The 20,512-nt window shown below is 39.9% G+C and overlaps 1 protein-coding gene and 1 pseudogene across 1 annotated transcript; one reads left to right on the forward strand and one right to left on the reverse strand.

Moving 5' to 3' along the window:
• Positions 1 to 2,332, forward strand: part of LOC109209607 — a 16,901-nt pseudogene extending 14,569 nt beyond the window's left edge.
• A 3,570-nt stretch (positions 2,333 to 5,902) lies between these two features.
• Positions 5,903 to 8,389, reverse strand: LOC109209608. The gene is made up of 4 exons (XM_019372916.1): positions 8,165 to 8,389; positions 7,804 to 8,034; positions 6,634 to 6,894; positions 5,903 to 6,118 (listed from the first exon to the last, which is right to left on the reverse strand). Exons 1-4 carry the CDS (start codon positions 8,387 to 8,389, stop codon positions 5,903 to 5,905), a joined length of 933 nt encoding a protein of 310 aa, XP_019228461.1.
• Between the last annotated feature and the right edge of the window lie 12,123 nt (positions 8,390 to 20,512).

A 20,512-nucleotide genomic window follows, 5' to 3' on the forward strand; every position in this document is an offset into this window, starting at 1 on the left:
CCCCCCCAACCACACACACACAACAAAAAAAGCAGAAAATGGAAAGAGCCTGCTGTTCCACTTCTGCTACAGACTTATTCTTCATGCATCCAAGTGGCAGTCATTTTCCTTAAGCTTCAACAGTTAGTTGATTCATTATATTTGTGTTATCTAAAGTTTTTGATGGTTTAGAAAAGTGCTTTAGTTCTTTACGTACTAGTATATTATATGCTTTTCTTCAAAGTTTTCACATTTATTGATGAAGTTAGTTCTGGATTGGCCAGTTCTACTATTATCTGAAACTGATAACACGATCATGATCTTGGAATGAAATGACAATTGTTTACTTCCTCTCTCTCTTTCTCTCTTTATTAGAAGAAGATACAGGAAATCTCATTTACACCGCTGTAGTTCTACAAAAATATCTTTCTTATCTCTGTATCAAAAAATTTCTTTTTGTAAGAAAAAAGCTATTTCCTCTCTAACAATATACTGTTGAGCAGGTGTTGGTTGAACCAGGAACACCACAAGGATCTAATATTATATCTTAAATGCAATCTCACATTTTATGGATGGAGAAAAGGGTAAAATTCACTTTTTTTGGTTTTGCTTGGATGGAGGGGAGGGCTGGTTTTTTCTAAGTTAGGATGTTTATTCTAAATGATATTTTTCCCTTCGTTTAAATTGTAATTTCTAGAGAAGCCGCAAAGTAGAAGATGCATCTGGCAAAGAATGTAAAACATTGACGACACTAAAGAATGGGGCATATATAGTTTCTCATTCCGTTTCTTTCATGGTTTGTTAGCAGTCGAAAGGTGAGCCTCTACGTGGCTTTGAAGATGAAAAGTTTTTCTTTATTGCTTTTAGACGGACAACAGCCAAGGCAAGTTCTTCATCAAGAATACAACATGTTACATGCCAATAGTTAAATTGTTTTTAGCTTGTTATATCATCGCATTTGTGAAATTTCATTGTTATTGTTTCACTACCTTAAGCTAACCTTTATCGAACTTTTGTTTGTTTCAAATAGAGAGCCTTGGCCGCTGGATGGCATGAAGTTTGAGACATTGAAGGAGCAGCATGCCAGAAGAAATCCAGAGGATTTAGAGATTGACTATGGTATTTGCTTATTAGTATTTTTATCTTAGATTTGCTTTGCCATCTAAACAACTTTTATATTTATCTAGAACCTGTTGCTAACACATTGCAAAATAGTGACACTTCTCCTTTTATGTCAGAGGAGCAGTTCATCTCAGAAGATGAGGATGTTCAAGATGAAGATCCAATCTCCTATGATTCAGATGTTACAGAAACAGATGCCATTACTGAAAATGATTATTGGGAGGAAGAAGGCGCATAAACGGCCCATGCTAATCTTGGTAGTGGTTGGGGAAGAATCCTATATAGTCCTCTACGAAGGGGCAAGCAGATTGAAATGGACATTTGTCGATCAATGGATCGAGAAGGCACTGAAGGGTCGTTTGACCGAATTGTTATTACAAAGAGCAAGAACTCAACATTGCATCATCAGGCTCGAAGATCGATCTAGGGTAATGTCACCACCCAAAACCACCCCAGTCGTGATGACGCCTATCATGGAACCAATCAGTATTTTCCATTCTTAGGATATAATCAAAGCTTTTTAACAATAAACCTTCATAAAGTGTTTAAAACAAATCAACAGTGCGGAAAGAAAGTCCGACATCGAGGTGTCACTAGTCATGAGCATCTACTACAATTGTCTGACAACTTCAAGACTAACATGGTTGGGAAAAATCACAAAATACACTAAGGGAGAATAAGAAGGGAGAAAAGCAGGACTGCGATCGCCAGGCAACTACCTTGCTAACTCCGATGAACCTGCCATCGAGCTCAGAAATACTTGAATCTGCACACAAGGTGCAGGGAGTAATGTGAGTACGCCAACTCAGTAAGTAATAAAAGTAAATAAAAACTGAGCAGTAGGAAACGATAAATCCACATCATGATAAACTCAGTATGCACAACAAGCTTTCAAATCAGAATATGAGTCAATCGTCTCATTTAAAATCCAGCTTTTGGTAAAAATCATTTGAAGATGCTTTCCAACAGTTTCCATGGAGGTTCAATACAGTTTATAGTAAAAGTGATGAAAATCATAATCGGCCCCTCGGGCAAAACATAGTTCGTATACAGCCCCCCTCGAGCAAATAAAAACCATATACACCTCATAACATAAAAATCTCAGTGGAAATAACAAAGCCAAATCAGTTATTTAAATTCCGAACATCTCATAAAACTCCAATTTAAGTGAAAGTTGTTTAAAATCATTTGTTCAACATTTCCAATAGAGGCTCAGCATAAAGAGGAGTGAAAAAAGTAATTTCGTAAAAACAAGCCCCTCGGGCAAAGCATCACTCATATGTATATAGCCCCTCAGGCAAGCCATGACTCATATATATATAGCCCCTCGGGCAAGCCTCTCTGTTACTCGAGACTCAACTCTCATCAATCAGCGCTCACACTCAGCACTTATGCTCAATAGGTACCTTATAATAATCGCTGCGCTGTGCAGCCCGATCCATAAATATATATAGTCGACTGCGCTCTGGGGGTGTGCAGACTCCGGAGGGGCTCCTACAACCCAAGCGCTATATCGCTGCAGCGTACAACCCGATCCATAAATATAATCCTCACAACCAGGCCCTCGGCCTCTCTTAGTCATCAACCTCACAATCAGGCCTTCGGCCTCTTTCAGTCATCAACCTCACCATCAGGCCCTCGGCCTCTCTCAATCATCAACCTCACATGCCATTTGGGCTATTAGTAAAATAGGGTGTTCAGCCCAAAATATCATTTTTATGCATCAAAGGAGAAATAAATATTGAGTTATGAAATCAATAAAAACATAACATGACCGAGTACATATCTTAAATCAAAGCAGTGAGGAAATAATAAGGAAAAGCCCCTAAGGGTCCAAACAACTTGGCACGAGGCCCACATATGGCATTCAGCCCAAAATATAATAATATTTTCCTAAACACAAGTGTATCAAATAGTTTTTAGTTACAGGACGATCCCCAATGGTGCACGCCCCCACGCTCGTCATCTAGCGTGTGCGTCACTTCAATAAAGGCCTCACCACCACCATTTGGACTCTCTGAGGCAATCGACTAACCAATAATAGTGCACCTGATATAGGTAGAACTGAAATAATGTCTGTTTAAACATATTATCTTCAAGCGAAACATAATCACACGACTCTCCAATTGTTACATCATAAACCCAAACTTGATCAGAGTAATAAACAACATAAAATATACCGTTATAGTATTTAAGACTGGTAACTCCACCAACTACATTAGATCTATCGATTTTAATATTAGTCCAATTGAGATCTCCAGGTTGCCAAAATGCCAAACAATGTTTATATCCATAAAAGGAAACCATTAATACATAATCTGATGTAAGAGAAGGGTTAGTAGATAAGACAACTTGATCGATGCATGGATATCCTCCATCTGTATTGTCGCAATCAAAAGCCAATAAGGCATGTTGTGGAGGAAGTTGGATTAGGGTACTGGAAAAAGGATGCAACAAGTTTACCTCTCCAGTGTAAGCCGCGGTGCAGATCCATCCCTCATATATAAAAAACTCTCGCCCTCTAGCTTCGGGGAGAAAAATACGTGCAACTTTCTGCTTGGAAAGAGAGTAAAATTTTCAGCTACCATAAGCAACATAACTTGGGACGAAAACACATCAAAGTTTTCCTTTGTAGCAACAGTTCGCTAAGAGGTTGAAACAACACCAAAAACAATGAAATCTTTAATCACTTTAGTACGCTTTGCAATCAGACCAAGAAAATCCATGGGCAACTCCCCCCAGTTTGCCATAACTTTTAAATAAAAGGGTGTAGTATGTGAAGGTTTCAGGGCAACAAAAAAGCACTCTTTGTTTACCGTATTGACTTAGGAGGACATAAATAAAGGACCAATATATTTCCATGCTGACAAGAATTGGGAATCTAGTTCGACTTTTTTTGTAGTTTGGCATCATGTTGGACTTTGAATATAAAGTCGAACTAGATTCCAAATTCTCGTCAATATTGCAATGCATAAAAATCAGGAATACCCTAATTTACAACTGGTAATTAAAAAATAGTCATTGAAATTTTGCCATTTTTTCTGAAAAAATAATAAACAAAAATACACTTAAAAATCCGAAAACATTCGAGCATAGAGGTCTCAACACCACCATTTTGATCTTCTGAAGAAAATCTGCTAACTAGTAATAGTGCACCTAATACCTCTACTAGGTACTAGGTAGAACTGAACTACCGTTTAAACATATTATTCTCAAGGACAACAAGAACACACGACTCTCCAATTTTTACATCATAAACCCAAACTTGACCAGAGTAATACACAACATAAAATTTACCCTTATAGTATTTAAGACTGGTAACTCCACCAAGTACGCTAGATTTGTCGATTTTAATATTAGTCCAGTTGAGATATCCAGGTTGTCAAAAAGCCAAACAATGTGTATATCCATAAAAAGAAACCATTAATACATAATCTGATGTAAGAGAAGGGTTAGCAGATAACACATCTTGGTCGATGAATGAATATCCTCCATCTGTATCGTCGCAATCAAAAGACAATAAGTCAATTGCGGAGGAAGTTGGATTATGGTACTAGAAAAAGGATGCAACAAGTTTACCTCTCCAGTGTAAGCCGCGGTGCAGATCCGTACCTCTGATATGAAACACCCTGGACATGTGCCTTTGGGGAGAAAAATACGTGTAACTTTCTATTTGGAAAGAGAGTAAAATTTTCGATAATCATCATCTTTATCAGCTAGCATAAGCAACAGAACTTGGGGCGAAAACACAACAAAGTTTTCCTTTGTAGCAGAAGTTTGCCAAGAGGTAGAAACAACATGAAAAGCAATGAGATCTTTAATCACTTAAACACGCTTTGCAATCATACCAAGAAGATCCATGGGCAACTCCTGTTCGCCATAACTTTGAAATAACAAGGTGTAGTTTGTAAGGGGTTCAGGTCAACAAATAAAGCACTTTTTGTTTACCATATTGACTTAGGAGGACATTAAATAAAGGACCAGTATATGCCCATGCTGACAAGAATTTGGAATCTAGTTCGACTTTATTTGTAGTTTGGAATCGTGTTGGACTTTGAATATAAAGTCGAACTAGATTCCAAATCTCGTCAATATTGGAATGCATAAAAATCAGGAATACCTAATTTACGACTGGTAATTCAAAAATAGTCATTGAAATTTAGTCAGTTTTTTCGTAAATATAAAATATGAACAAAAATACCTTTAAAAATTCGAAAATATTCCAGCATAGAGGTCTACGCACCACCATTTGGAACCTCCGAGGGAAATCGGCTACCATTAATAGTGCACCTGATAGCTCTACTAGATAGAACTGCACTAATGTCTGTTTAAACATATCATCCTCAAGCCAAACATAATCACACAACTCTCCAATTGTTACATCATAGACACAGACTTGACCAGAGTAATACACAACATAAAATTTACCCTTATAGTTTTTAAGACCGGTAACTCCACCAACTACATTAGATTTGACAATTTTAATATTAGTCCAGTTGAGATTTCCTGGCCGCCAAAAAGCCAAAATATGTATATATCCATAAAAAGTAACAATTAATACATAATCTGATATAAGAGAAGGGTTAGCATATAACATAGCTTGGTCGATGCATGGATATCCTCCATCTTTATTGTTACAATCAAAAGCCAATAAGGCCTGTTATGGAGGAAGTTGGATTAGGGTACGGGAAAAAGGATTCAACAAGTTTACCTCTCCAGTGTAAGCCGCGGTGCAGATCCATCCCTCTGATATAAAACACCCTCGACATGTAGCTTTGGGGAGAAAAATACGTGTAACTTTCTACTTGGAAAGAGAGTAAAATTTTCGATAATCATCATCTTTATCAGCTAGCATAAGCAACGGAACTTGGGGCGAAAATACATCGAAGTTTTCCTTTGTAGCAGCAGTTCGGTAAGAGGTTGAAACAACACCAAAAGCAATGAAATCTTTGATCACTTTAACATGCTTTGCAATCAGACCAAGAAGATCCACGGGCAATTTCGCCCAGTTCGCTAACTTTTAAATAAAAGGGTGTAGTTTGTAAAGGTTTCATGGCAACGAAAAAAGCACTCATTGTTTACCGTATTGACTTAGGAGGACATTAATAAAGGACCAGTATATTCCCATGCTGACAAAAATTGGGAATCTAGTTTGACTTTATTTGTAGTTTGGCATCGTGTTGGAATTTGAATATAAAATCGAACAAGATTCCAAATTCTCGTTAATATTGAAATGCGTAAAAATCCGGAATACCCTAATTTACAACTGGTAATTAAAAAATAGTCATCAAAATTTAGCCATTTTTTCTGGAAAAATTAAATATAAAGAAAAATACACTTAAAAATCCGAAAACATTCGAGCATAGAGGTCTCAGCACCACCATTTGGATCCTCTGAGGCAAATCTGATAACCAATAATAGTGCACCTAATACCTCAACTAGGTAAAACTGAACTAAAGTCCATTTAAACATGTCATCCTCAAGCGAAACATAATCACAGGACTCTCCAATTGTTACATCATAAACTCAGACTTGACCAGAGTAATACACAACATAAAATATACCCTTATAGTATTTAAGACTGGTAACTCCACCAACTACATTAGATCTGTCGATTCTAATATTAGTCCAGTTGAAATCTCCAGGTTGCCAAAAAGCCAAATAATATTTATATCTATCAAAAGAAACCATTAGTACATAATCTGATGTAAGAGAAGGGTTAGCAGATAACACAGCTTGGACGATGCATGGATATCCTCCATCTCTATCGTTGCAATCAAAAGCGAATAAGGCCTGTAGTGGAGGAAGTTGGATTAGGGTACAGGAAAAAGGATGCAACAAGTTTACCTACCCAGTGTAAGCCGCGATGCAGATCCATCCCTCTGATATAAAAAACTCTCGCCTTCTAGCTTCGAGGAGAAAAGTACGTGTAACTTTCTGATTGGAAAGAGAGTTAAATTCTTGATAATTATCATCTTTTTTAGCTAGCATAAACAACAAGACTTGGGGCGAAAACACATCGAAATTTTCCATTGTGCCATCAGTTCGCAAAGAGGTAGAAACAACACCTAAAGCAATGAAATCTTCAATCACTTTAACATGATTTGCAATCAGACAAAAAAGATCCATGGGAAACTCCACCGAGTTCGCCATAACTTTGAAATAAAAGGGTATAGTTTGTAAGGGGTTCAGGACAACGAAAAAAACACTCTTTGTTTTAAGTATTGATTTAGGAGGACATTAAGTAAAGGACCAGTATGTTCCCATGCTGACAAGAATTTCTAATCTACTTCGACTTTATTTATAGTTTGGAATCGTGTTGGACTTTGAACATAAAGTCAAACTAGATTCTAAACTCTCATCAATATTGGATTGCATAAAAATTAGGAGTACCCTATTTTACAACTGGTAATTAAAAAATAGTCATCGAAATTTAGCCACTTTTTTCGTAAATATAAATTATGAACAAAAACACCCATAAAAATTAGAAAACATTCAACATAGAAGTCTCAAAACCACCATTTGGATCCTCTAAGGCAAATCAGCTTACCAAGAATAGTGCACCTAATACCTCTGCTAGGTAGAACTGAACTAACGATCGTTTAAACATATTATTCTTAAGCCAAACAAGAACACATGACTCTCCAATTTTTAAATCATAAACCCAGACTTGAGCAGAGTAATACACAACATACAATTTACCCTAATAGTATTTGAGACTGTAACTCCACCAACTACATTAGATCTGTCGATTTTAATATTACTCCAGTTGAGATCTTCAGGTTGCCAAAAAGCCAAATATTTTTTATATCCATAGAAAGAAGCCACCAATACATAATCTGATGTAAGAGAAGGGTTAGCAGATAACACAACTTGGTCGATGCATGGATATCCTCCCTCTGTATCGTCACAATCAAAAGCCAATAAGGCATGCTTTGGAGGAAGTTGGATTAGGGTACGGAAAAAGGATGCAACAAGTTTACCTCTCCAATGTAAGTCGCGTTGCAGATCCACCCCTCTGATATAAAACACTCTCGCCCTGTTGCTTCGGGGAGAAATATACGTGTAACTTTCTGCTTGGAAAAAGTGTAAAATATCGATAATCATCATGTTTATCAGCTAAAATAAGATCCGGAACTTGGGACGAAAACACATCAAAGTTTTTCTTTGTAGAAGCAGTTCGCCAAGAGGTAGAACCAACACCAAAAGCAATGAAATCTTTAATCACTTTAACACGCTTTGCAATTAGACCAAGAAGATCCAAGGGCAACTCCGCCCAGTTCGCCATAACTTTGAAATAAAAGGGTGCAGTTTATAAGGGCTTCCGGGTAACGAAAAAAGTACTTTTTGTTTACCGTATTGACTTAGGAGGACATTAAATAAAGGACCAGTATATTCCCATGCTGACAAGAATTTGGAATCTAGTTCGACTTAATTTATAGTTTGGAATCGTAATGGACTTTGAATATATAATTGAACTAGATTCAAAATTCTCGTCAATATTGGAATGCATAAAAATCAGGAATACCCTAATTTACAATTGATAATTAAAAATAGTCATTAACATTTAGCCACTTTTTCGTAAATATAAAATATGAATAAAAACACCCTTAAAAATCAGAAAATATTCCAGCGTAGAGGTCTCAGCACCACCATTTGGATCCTTTGAGGTAAATCTGCTAACCAGTAATAGTACACCTAATACCTCCACTAGGTAGAACTGAACTAATAGTCGTTTTAACATATTATTCTCAAGTCAAACAAGAACATATGACTCTAAAATTTTTACACCATAAACCCAGACTTGACCAGAGTAATACACAACATAAAATTTACCCTTATAGTATTTAAGACTGATAACTTTAACAACTTCATTAGATCTGTCGATATTATATTAGTCCAGTTGAGATTTTCAGGTCGCCAAAAAGCCAAACAATGTTAATATCCATAAAAAGAAACCATTAATACATAATCTGATGTAAGTGGAGGGTTAGTGTATAACACAGATGGTCGATGCATTTATATCCTTCATCTTTATCGTCGCAATCCAAAGCCAATAAGGCTTGTTGTGGAGGAAGTTGGATAAGGGTACGGGAAAAAGGACGCAACAAGTTTACCTCGCTAGTGTAAGTTGCGATGTAGATCCATCCCTCTAATATAATACACTCTCTCCCTCTAGCTTCGGGGAAAAAATACGTGTAACTTTCAGCTTGGTAAGAGCGTAAAATTCTCGATAATCATCATCTTTATCAGTTAGCATAAGCAACAGAACTTGGGGTGAAAGCACATCGAAGTTTTCCTTTGTAGCAACAGTTCGCTAAGAGGTAGAAATAGAACCAATAGCAATGAAATCTTCAATCACTTTAATACACTTTGCAATCAGACCAAGAAGATCCATGGGCAACTCCGCCCAGTTCGCCATAACTTTGAAATGGAAGGATGTAGTTAGTAAGGTGTTCAGGGCAACGAATAATACACTCTTTGTTTACCGTATTGACTTAGGAGGACATTAAGTAAAGGACCAGAATATTCCCAGCCTAACAAGAATTTGGAATCTAGTTCGACTTTATTTGTAGTTTGGAATCGTGTTGGACTTTTAATATAAAGTCGAACTAGATTCCAAATTCTTGTCAATATTGAAATACATAAAAATCAGGAATACCCCAATTTACAACTGATAACTAGAAATAGTCATCAAAATTTTGCCAGTTTTTCGTAAATATAAAATATGAACAAAAGCACCCTTAAAATTCGAAAATATTCCAGCATAGAGGTCTCAGCATAACCATTTGGACCCTCTGACGCAAATCGGCTAACCAATAATAGTGCACCTAAAACCTCTACTAGGTAGAATTGAACTAATGTCTGTTTGAACATATCATCCTCAAGCCAAACATATTCACACGACTCTTCAATAGTTACATCATAAGCCCAGACTTGACCAGAGTAATACACAACATAAAATTTACCTTTATAGTATTTGAGACTGGTAACTCCACCAACTACATACGATTTATCGAGTTAAATATTAGTCCAGTTCAGATCTCCAGGTCGCCAAAAAGCCAAACAATTTTTATATCCATAAAAAGAAACTACCAATACATAGTCAAATGTAAGAGAACGGTTAGCAGATAACACAGCTTGGTCGATGCATGTATATGCTCCATCTGTATCGTCACAATCAAAATCCAATAAAGCCTGTTGCAGAGGAAGTAGGATTAGGGTACGGGAAAAAGGATGCAACAAGTACCTCTCCTATGTAAGCCGCAGTGCAAATCCATCCCTCTGATATAAAACACACTCACCCTCTAGATTCAGGGAGAAAAATACGTGTAACCTTCTTCTTGGAAAGAGAGTAAAATTCTCGATGATCATCATCTTTATCAGCTAGCATAAGCAATGGAACTTGGGGCGAAAACACATCGAAGTTTTCCTTTGTAGAAGCAGTTTGCCAAGAGGTAGAACCCACACCAAAAGCAATGAAATCTTTAATCACTTTAACACGCTTTGCAATATGACCAAGAATATCCAGGGGCAACTTCGCCCAATTTGCCATAACTTTGAAATAAAAGGTTGTAGTTTATAAGGGTTTCAAGGCAAAAAAGCACTTTTTGTTTATCGTATTGACTGAGGAGAACATTAATTAAAGGACCTGTACATTCCCATGCTGACAAGAATTTGGAATCAAGTTTGACTTCATTTATAGTTTGGAATCGTGTTGGACTTTGAATATATAGTTGAACTAGATTCCAAATTCTCATCAATATTGGAATTCGTAAAAAACAGGAATACCCTAACTTAAAATGATAATAAAAATAGTCATCAAAATTTAGCCACTTTTTCCATAAATATATAATATGAATAAAAACACCCTTAAAAATCCGAAAATATTCCAGCATAGAGGTCTCAGCACCACCATTTGGATCCTCTGGCCTGGGAAATGGCTCCTGTAGTAGAAACAGAGACCGCCTGAGCAAGTCTGGTGCAGACGGTCAGAATCTGAGCTAAGGTCTCCTAAAGACCTAGAATCACAAAGCGCACAGCTGGTCCCACTGGTGCATCCACAACTGGGACCTGATCCTGTACTGGAGCAACTGGTAGATCTGCTGGTGCTGCCTTAGCTGCGGTGCGGGCTACACCGCTGCCCATACCATGGCCTCTACCGCGACCTCGGCCTCTTGCGGCCCCAACTGATGGTACTGGTGGCTGTTCGTCCTGACCGGTAGTACGTGTCATCGCCATCTGTGAGAGAATAGAATAACAGAAGTTTAGTTACCAGAATCAATAGATTCCACGACAAGAGTTTAAGAATGTGAAATTTCCTAAGGGTTCTGCAGCCTCTCGAAGATAAGTATAGACGTCTCTGTACCTATCCGCAAGACTCTACTAAACCTGCTCATGACTCGTGAGACCTATGTAACCTAGGCTATGATACCAACTTGTCACGACCCAAAAAACTGTCACGACCCAAACCCCGCTCCGGTCGTGATGGCGCCTCTCGTGAAGACAAGGCCAGCCAGACCATTTTAGAACACCACTTTTAAGCAGTTAAACAGTTCAAATATGACTTAATGATATTAATTAACAAAATTACAACTCAACACAGCCCACATCGGGGTGTCACAAGTCTCGAGCATCTAGAAGGATTTTAATGCAACTACAAGGCCTGTAATATATAGAATAGAATTTAGAATCAAAAGGAAGCAATCTGGTGCCGCGAACGCTGGCGGTCACCTGACTCAGCTACGATAACGAAATCTCTAATCAGCTCAAAACCCACTACCGGTGATCAAATACCTGCATCTGCACACGAGGTGCAGGGAGTAAAGTGAGTACTCCAACTCAGTGAGTAATAAAGGTAAATAACAACTGAGCAGTAAGAAATCACGTAAAGCAAGCCATCATGCTATATAGGAGCAAGGTAAACCCTTTGAGAAAATAGTGAATCTGTAAAATCTTTAGAAATATCTTGGCTCAGTTTAAAACCTCTTTTGAAAATGTCTTTTTCCAACAGTTAAGCAAATGAATGCGAAACAAGTAGTGCAAGCAAGCACAAAAGTCAGCCCCTCTGGCACAACACTCCGTTAACAGATAACGCCAGGATATCAGGTAATTATTGCAAGAAGTAGCATAAAAGCCAATGAAATAAGAGTACAAAAATATTATGACAGATAATACAAATAAGAACAGATGCATGAGTGCAATGCAATGCATATGACGGTACACACTGGTACCCACTCATGGCATCAACCAGGCACTCGACCTCAATATCAATATAACACCGCTGCGGCACGCAGCCCGATCCATGCTCAGTCCAGAAATGCACATAAGCCTCTTGGGCAATATTAAAATAATAGTTGTCAGCTCAAAACGTCAATAAAATATTGTTTAAGTTTTCAAATCTTAGAAAGATCGCTGAGTTTGCGAAAACAATATTTAAAACCTTGGACCGAGATCAAATAATATGCAAAAATAATGCGAAAACAATGATATCAATCCCTGAAGGATTCAAATAAATGTCACGAAGCCCAAATATGGCAATCAGCCCAAATTATGATGATAACAAGTAGTTTCAGTCAAATACGCAGTAATTTCATCAATCGGGACGGACCAAGTCACAATCCCCAACGGTGCTCTACCCCACGCCCGCTATCCGGCGTGTAAGTCACCTTAATATAGCACTACGGTGTGCAAATCCGAGGTTTCAAACCCTCAGGATATCATTTACAATCATTACTCACCTCGAACCGGCGAAATCTCTAGCTCGCGACGCCTTTGCCCCTCAAACCGGCCTCCACGCGCGTCGAATCTATCCAACATCAGAGCGAATACATCACAATATGCCAATGGGACAATACCCAATCAAAAACAATCGAAAAATAGCAAAAATCTCGAAATTAGCAAAACTCGAGCCCCGGGCCCAATTCTCGGAAATCAGAAAATTTAACATCAATGGATTCCTCATCTTCTTACGAGTCTATACACATCAAAATTGCCAGAATCGGGGTTCATTTGCCCCCTCAAATTCCTAATTTAAGCTCTCTTAGGTTCAAGCCACCACCATTTTTGACCTTTAATTCCTTGAGTTTTCAGTTCTAATCCATGTATTTACACCATAAAATCATGTTCTAAGTCCAAGAATTCATACCTGATCAAAGCTCTCGAAACCTTCTTCAAAATCGCCCAAAAACTCTACAAGTCTGAAGTGCAATATGTTGCTCTTTCAAAAATTCGCGAAGAAGACTAATTTAATACTCTGCCCAGTCATCTCGCATCTGCGGTCCCATTTCCGCTGATGCGGGACCGCTTCTGCGGGCACTACTCCGCTTCTGCGGTTTCCTCTTTGAAATCCCCGGCCGCTTCTGCGGCTCCATTTCCGCACCAGCGGAACCGCTTCTGCGGTCCTCACTTCCACTTCTGCGGAACCTGCTCTGAGTCCATTTCCGCTTCTGCGACCTTCTCGCCCGCTTCTGCGTGACCGCACCTGCGGTCCCATAACCGCAGGTGCAAAGATACCAGATATCAGCAGCCCTTTACCATGCAAAAATTCCAAAACTCTCCGTTTAATCATCCGAACTCACCCCGAGGCCCCCGGGACCTCAACCAAAAACACAAACATGATCCAATACCTTATTCAAACTTGCTCCAATCATCAAAACACCACGATTGTCACTAAAACCATCAAATTTCATCAAATCAAAGCCTAAGTTCTTCAAATTCTTCCGAAACTCGCATTCGATCAAAAACCCAACTAAACAACCTCCGAATTATCTGAAATTTTGCACACACATCCCAAATCACCTAACGAGGCTACAACTCTCGGAATTCCATTCCGACCCTCGGATCAAAATCTCACCTATCAACCGGAATCCGCCAAAATACTAACTTCGCCAATTCAAGCCTAATTCTACACCGGACCTCCAAATAAATTCCGATCACACTCCTAAGTCACAAATCATCCCGCGAAGCTAACCGAAACACCGGAAATCACATCCGAGCCCTCTAACTCATAAGTCAACATCCGGTTGACTTTTCCCAACCAAACCTTCCGTAAAGAGACTAAGTGTCTCATTTCCTACCAAAACCAATCCAAATCAACTCTAACACACCAAATACCGATAATGAAACATGAAGAAGCATAAAATGGTACAGAGCGGTAACTGATGAGACGACAGGTCAGGTCGTCACATCCTCCCCAACTTAAACAAACGCTCGTCCTCGAGCATACCCAAGGTTGTCCTAGAAGCCAACCAATAGCTTAATCACCTTACCATGCATATACCCGGGGGTGATCCCACGTCACCCTATCTTATATAGGTCCGATAACACATTTTAACCGAAATTTCACAATCCAGTCTAGCCCATAAATCATAGAACTACTTTTTCACTTCTGAAACCATCAATACGATCAAATGCTCACACCTATACTTTGAATAGTCCCGAACCAGCTGTAATAACCCATACCTGCAACCTCAGGTGAAATCATATGATATACCACATAGTCCAAGCACTCGAAACGATAACTTCTATTCACAGCAGTTGCCCATAACAACCAAATACCGATAGAAAATCCCTTATTAGCTAAAGTCTTATTCCAACACTTTCATATACTGCCAACGATAAACGAGACATGCAACAAACCATAACCATTCCTCAGATCAACCACTCATGAAGCCACTTCCCTTTTGATTAATACCACAACAGACTTCCGAGCCGAACCTCGATATTATCCTTCCAACAGCTGAAATCAAATCTGTTCGTATTCATTAATGACCCCAACGATCACCTCGAATCCAACACACCACTCTGGTGATATGACACCTCAATACAGGCCTAAGCCACAACTTGCATAATACACGCACCAATAAGAAACGGTCTGAACATACTCAAATCATAAAAAAAAAATAACTCAAGCGAAGGAGCTGTACCTCTGGCTCATCAGTACCATCACAACACAAGGCCGAGACCCCGTCTCACATCATAGAAATGGAACACCTGAATCTACCCCGAAAGGTCATATCTCCACGTGGCCTCGCTACAATGCGCGATCCTATCCAAACACTGTTACACATGAAACACCTCAAGTCACTATGCCCAAAATCGACATCCACGCACAATTTGATGTCTGGAACCAAAGCAATTTATTACACCCACGGTGAAACAAATAACATACGCCACGCAACCCGATAGGTCATAACCAATTCTCCATTTACCGAGCAACACCCAATTACTCTTCTCGCTCGACTTTCACTATGAATCCCCAATAGAACCGCACCACATGTGCCCATAACCAACAAATCATAACGTCTCACAACACCGAAAAGCAACTCATAACTCTCCTCAGATCACTAAAAAGCTCAATAATGATCGAATCAACCTATCACTCAACAATACAATTCGGGGCCAACCAAGCCAACTCAAGCTAAACACGTATCCACATCGGCCTACCAACGAACTCATTACCAAGAAAGTCTGAAGTTGCTCCTTCCACTACTATAACTCCTGCCGGAGCCGTACGATACGGTACCCGGCACCAAATCAATATCAAAATCCACAACCTCGCCCAACGACATGCCCGACCATAAGAAACGCATTCGAAAAGTCCCTTAACACTGGAATAGAACCAATGGTAGGAACCTATGCACTGACATCCATCACGAAGGCCCAATTAAGAAAAGCAATCCTTCCCAGCCGTCCGTTGGGTCTTTGAAATATAAACCACTCTGCTAGAACATAATCCGAAGCACCTCGCCACTCAACCCATGGCGTTTCTGGCATAGCCCATAGCGCAATAGTCCTGAATAACCCAACACTGAGACAACCAGTCTACACCTCAATATCATATCCAAAATCTAACTTACCAAGCAAAGAAAGGTCCACTCGGGCCTCCAAATCCCCGGTAGTTGCTAAGCAGTGCCGACACACACGATCTACAACCACATCATAACCCGTATATGAGAACTCCCAGTCTCCAACTCCATATAGCACACGAATCACCATACCTGATCCCAAATTCCGCCGTATGAATACACATCACACCTCAAGTACCCAATCATTCCACGAAAGATATTCTAAAATTTCCCCTTGTGCCATCAAACAAAATCAGATATCGGCGATTGACCTAACAAGAAAGCGCCGCAATACCGTTGAAGTATCATCAGTTAAGTCATATTACCCCTTTTCGAGACAAATACTCTCGTCAAATTACTTCCATTTAGCAGTACCATTTCCTTGATTACCTGAGGCTACCCGTTGCCTAGGAGTTTTATGAACTTCCCTTCAGAATTGAACTGAAACCTCGCACACGCCAGCCTCGGTCCTCTACAACACACCGCATATACCATACCAAGAATAACATGAGAACTTTTATCTCCCTTCCGCGCCGCAGACATCGACGCACTCAACTAGTCAAGAACTTCCATTGATCCCATCTAGAAGAAAAAAAATCATTACACACTCCATGCTCCGCATGTCCATAGAAATATACATCTCCAAACCACGATGAAACCCAACAAGAATTCTCTCCCCAATTCCATTTGCACAAGCTAAACTGCCAAGACTGAATCCTTCTAACTAGACCAAGCTAAGCAAGCTGTCAGAACTCAAGATCTTTGCTGCAAAATACCTGTAAGGGCTCATTATCTCGAACACATACAAAGAAATTAATCATACCCTTACCATACCGATTCGGTCTACTATCAAGCTATTCCATCTATCTAATTTCCCTTCTGATTCATTATCCACTTGATATTCCCTCTTGTTGTAGCACCACAATGCCTCAACCCGGGCTTACCACACGAGACCCAAGCATAAAACCACACTGTGTAAGACCCATGAGCCACTGAATACTCTCTCAAATATTCCCAGATACACCACATTCCAGAATACTTTTCTCGAAAGAACTTCTTGCGAATTCTGAATTCGTTACCTTTACTTTCCAGATACTGATACATAGGATCCCATACTTAACATAAGAATACCACAAGTCTGGGCATTTTCCAATGAACACACAGTCTCTAACCACATACACAACCTTAAGACACTTGATTGTTACATGTAGAATATCGAACACATTAAAACCAGTCTCGAGAGTCATTTACTTTTATATTCGAACTGCAATTTACCTGATCAAACGAACATAACCACCCGTGCCTCATTAGCACTCTGACACCGCAGGATATGATTTCATCCTAATACAACAAACATCTTCCTGCTCCACGCACCGAGCATTCTTTATCAACAACATCTTAAGACATCCTGTGATTCTCACACATCTACGAAGCACCATATACCCTTTGTCAAAATTTTTGCTTCACTCGTGCCAGCCTCGGCTCAATTTCCGCAACCAGAACTAATTCGCCAACATGCCTAAGACCGGAACCAACATAGCACATAACCGTGCAATCAGCTAATCAATAGCAACCTCCCCAACTTGGCTCGAAGCCATATATCAGGACACGCTCAATAACCCATAACATTGTTACTCTAATGATGCCACAATACCATAGTGAGACTAAACTCAATCCTTCGTAAGCTTGTGAAAACACAAATCATCTAGAAATCTTCTGCAAATCTCGCATTCACTCACACAATAGTTAAGCCCACGCTCTTAAGCAACCCGAAATCTCAAATTTCAACACGTACTCTTCAATTACACATAAGACCTTCTAACATACACATAAGGATCATACTACTTAAGAGCACTCCGCAGGAGATAACCCACCTGCTTCGCCTCGATTTAACATTTCTGCATACCTTCCACCGTCATACACATTACACAGTCGTTTACTCTTCCAGGGTCCGAACTCATATCGCCACATAAATTCAAAATACTTACTCACACAATCAGCACCTCGGTGCTCAAGCCATAGGCAAAGATCGGCCTCAAGTCCTCCAGACTGGCCCAACATATACTCACGGAGATTACATCCTTCCCCTTGATCGGGGAATCACAAGCCATCAAGGCACATCTGATACTGAGCGCTCATGCGCGCATACCAATGCGTGGAATGGATTTCAAGAGTTTCCTTTCAAGCTGAATCAAGGTCGCACGATAAGAATTCAAGATGGTGAAGTTTTCCTAAAGGTTCTAAAGCCTCTCGAGGATAGATACAGACGTCTCCGTACCGATCTGCGAGACTCTACTAACTTGCTCATGACTCGAGAGACCAAGTAACCTAGGCTCTGATACCAACTTGTCACGACCCAAACCCCGCTCCGGTCGTGATGGCGCCTCTCGTGAAGACAAGGCCAGCCAGACCATTTTAGAACACCACTTTTAAGCAGTTAAACAGTTCAAATATGACTTAATGATATTAATTAACAAAATTACAACTCAACACAGCCCACATCGGGGTGTCACAAGTCACGAGCATCTAGAAGGATTTTAATACAACTACAAGGCCTGTAATATATAGAATAGAATTTAGAATCAAAAGGAAGCAATCCGGTGCCGCGATCGCTGGCGGTCACCTGACTCAGCTACGATAACAAAATCTCTAATCAGCTCAAAACCCGCTACCGGTGATCAAATACCTGCATCTGCACACGAGGTGCAGGGAGTAAAGTGAGTACTCCAACTCAGTGAGTAATAAAGGTAAATAACAACTGAGTAGTAAGAAATCACATAAAGCAAGCCATCATGCTATATAGGAGCAGTGTAAACCCTTTGAGAAAACAGTGAATTTGTGAAATCATTAGAAATATCTTGGCTCAATTTAAAACCTCTTTTGAAAATGTCTTTTTCCAACAGTTAAGCAAATGAATGCGAAACAAGTAGTACAAGCAAGGCACAAAAGTCGGCCCCTCGAGCACAACACTCCGTTAACAGATAACGCCAGGATATCAGGTAATTATTGCAAGAAGTAGCATAAAAGCCAATGAAATAAGAGTGCAGAAATATTATGACAGATAATACAAATAAGAACAAATGCATGAGTGCAATGCAATGCATATGACGGTACACTCTGGTACCCATTGCGGCGTGCAGCCCGAGCCATCCATTTATTTATCGTCGACGGCGCTTACTAGGGGTGTGTACAGACTCCGGAGGGGCTCCTACAGCCCAAGCGCAATATCAAGCTATCTCGTGGCATCAACCAGGCTCTCGGCCTCAATATCAATATAACACTGCTGCGGCACGCAGCCCGATCCATGCTCAGTCCAGAAATGCACATAAGCCTCTTGGGCAATATTAAAATAATAGTTATCAGCTCAAAACGTCAATAAAATATTGTTTAAGTTTTCAAATCTTAGAAAGATGGCTGAGTTTGCGAAAACAATATTTAAAACCTTGGACCGAGATCAAATAATATGCAAAAATAATGCGAAAACAGTGATATCAATCCCTGAAGGATTCAAATAATTGGCACGAAGCCCAAATATGGCAATCGGCCCAAAATTATGATGATAACAAGTAGTTTCAGTCAAATACGCAGTAATTTCACCAATCGGGACGGACCAAGTCACAATCCCCAACGGTGTTCTACCCCACGCCCGCTATCCGGCGTGTAAGTCACCTTAATATAGCACTACAGTGTGCAAATACGGGGTTTCAAACCCTCAGGATATCATTTAAAATCATTACTCACCTCGAACCGGCAAAATCTCTAGCTCGCGACGCCTTTGCCCCTAAAACCGGCCTCCACGCGCGTCGAATCTATCCAATATCAGAGCGAATACATCACAATATGCCAATGGGACAATACCATATCAAAAACAATCGAAAAATAGCAAAAATCTTGAAATTAGCAAAACCCGCCCCGGGCTCACTTCTCCGAATCAGAAAATTTAACATCAATGGATTCCTCATCTTCTCACGAGTCTATACACATCAAAATTACCAGAATCGGGGTTCATTTGCCCCCTCAAATTCCTAATTTAAGCTCTCTTAGGTTCAAGCCCTAAACCACCATTTTTGACCTTTAATTCCTTGAGTTTTCAGTTCTAATCCATGTATTTACACCATAAAATCATGTTCTAAGTCCAAGAATTCATACATGATCACAGCTCTCAAAACCCTCTTCAAAATCGCCCAAAAACTCTCCAAGTCGGAAGTGCAATATGTTACTCTTTCAAATATTCGTGAAGAAGACTAATTTAATACTCTGCCCAGTCATCTCGCATCTGTGGACCCATTTCCGCTGATGCGGGACCGCTTCTGCGGGCACTACTCCGCTTCTGCGGTTTCCTCTTTAAAATCCCCGGCCGCTTCTGCGGCACCATTTCCGCACCAGCGGAACCGCTTCTGCGGTCCTCACTTCCGCTTCTGCGGAACCTGCCCTGAGTCCATTTCCGCTTCTGCGACCTTCTCGCCCGCTTCTGTGTGACCGCACCTGCGGTCCCATAACCGCAGGTGCGAAGATACCAGATATCAGCAGCCCTTTACCATGCAAAAATTCCAAAACTCTCC

Source organism: Nicotiana attenuata, unplaced genomic scaffold (assembly GCF_001879085.1).
Source record: "Nicotiana attenuata strain UT unplaced genomic scaffold, NIATTr2, whole genome shotgun sequence".
NCBI classification, from domain to species: domain Eukaryota; kingdom Viridiplantae; phylum Streptophyta; class Magnoliopsida; order Solanales; family Solanaceae; genus Nicotiana; species Nicotiana attenuata.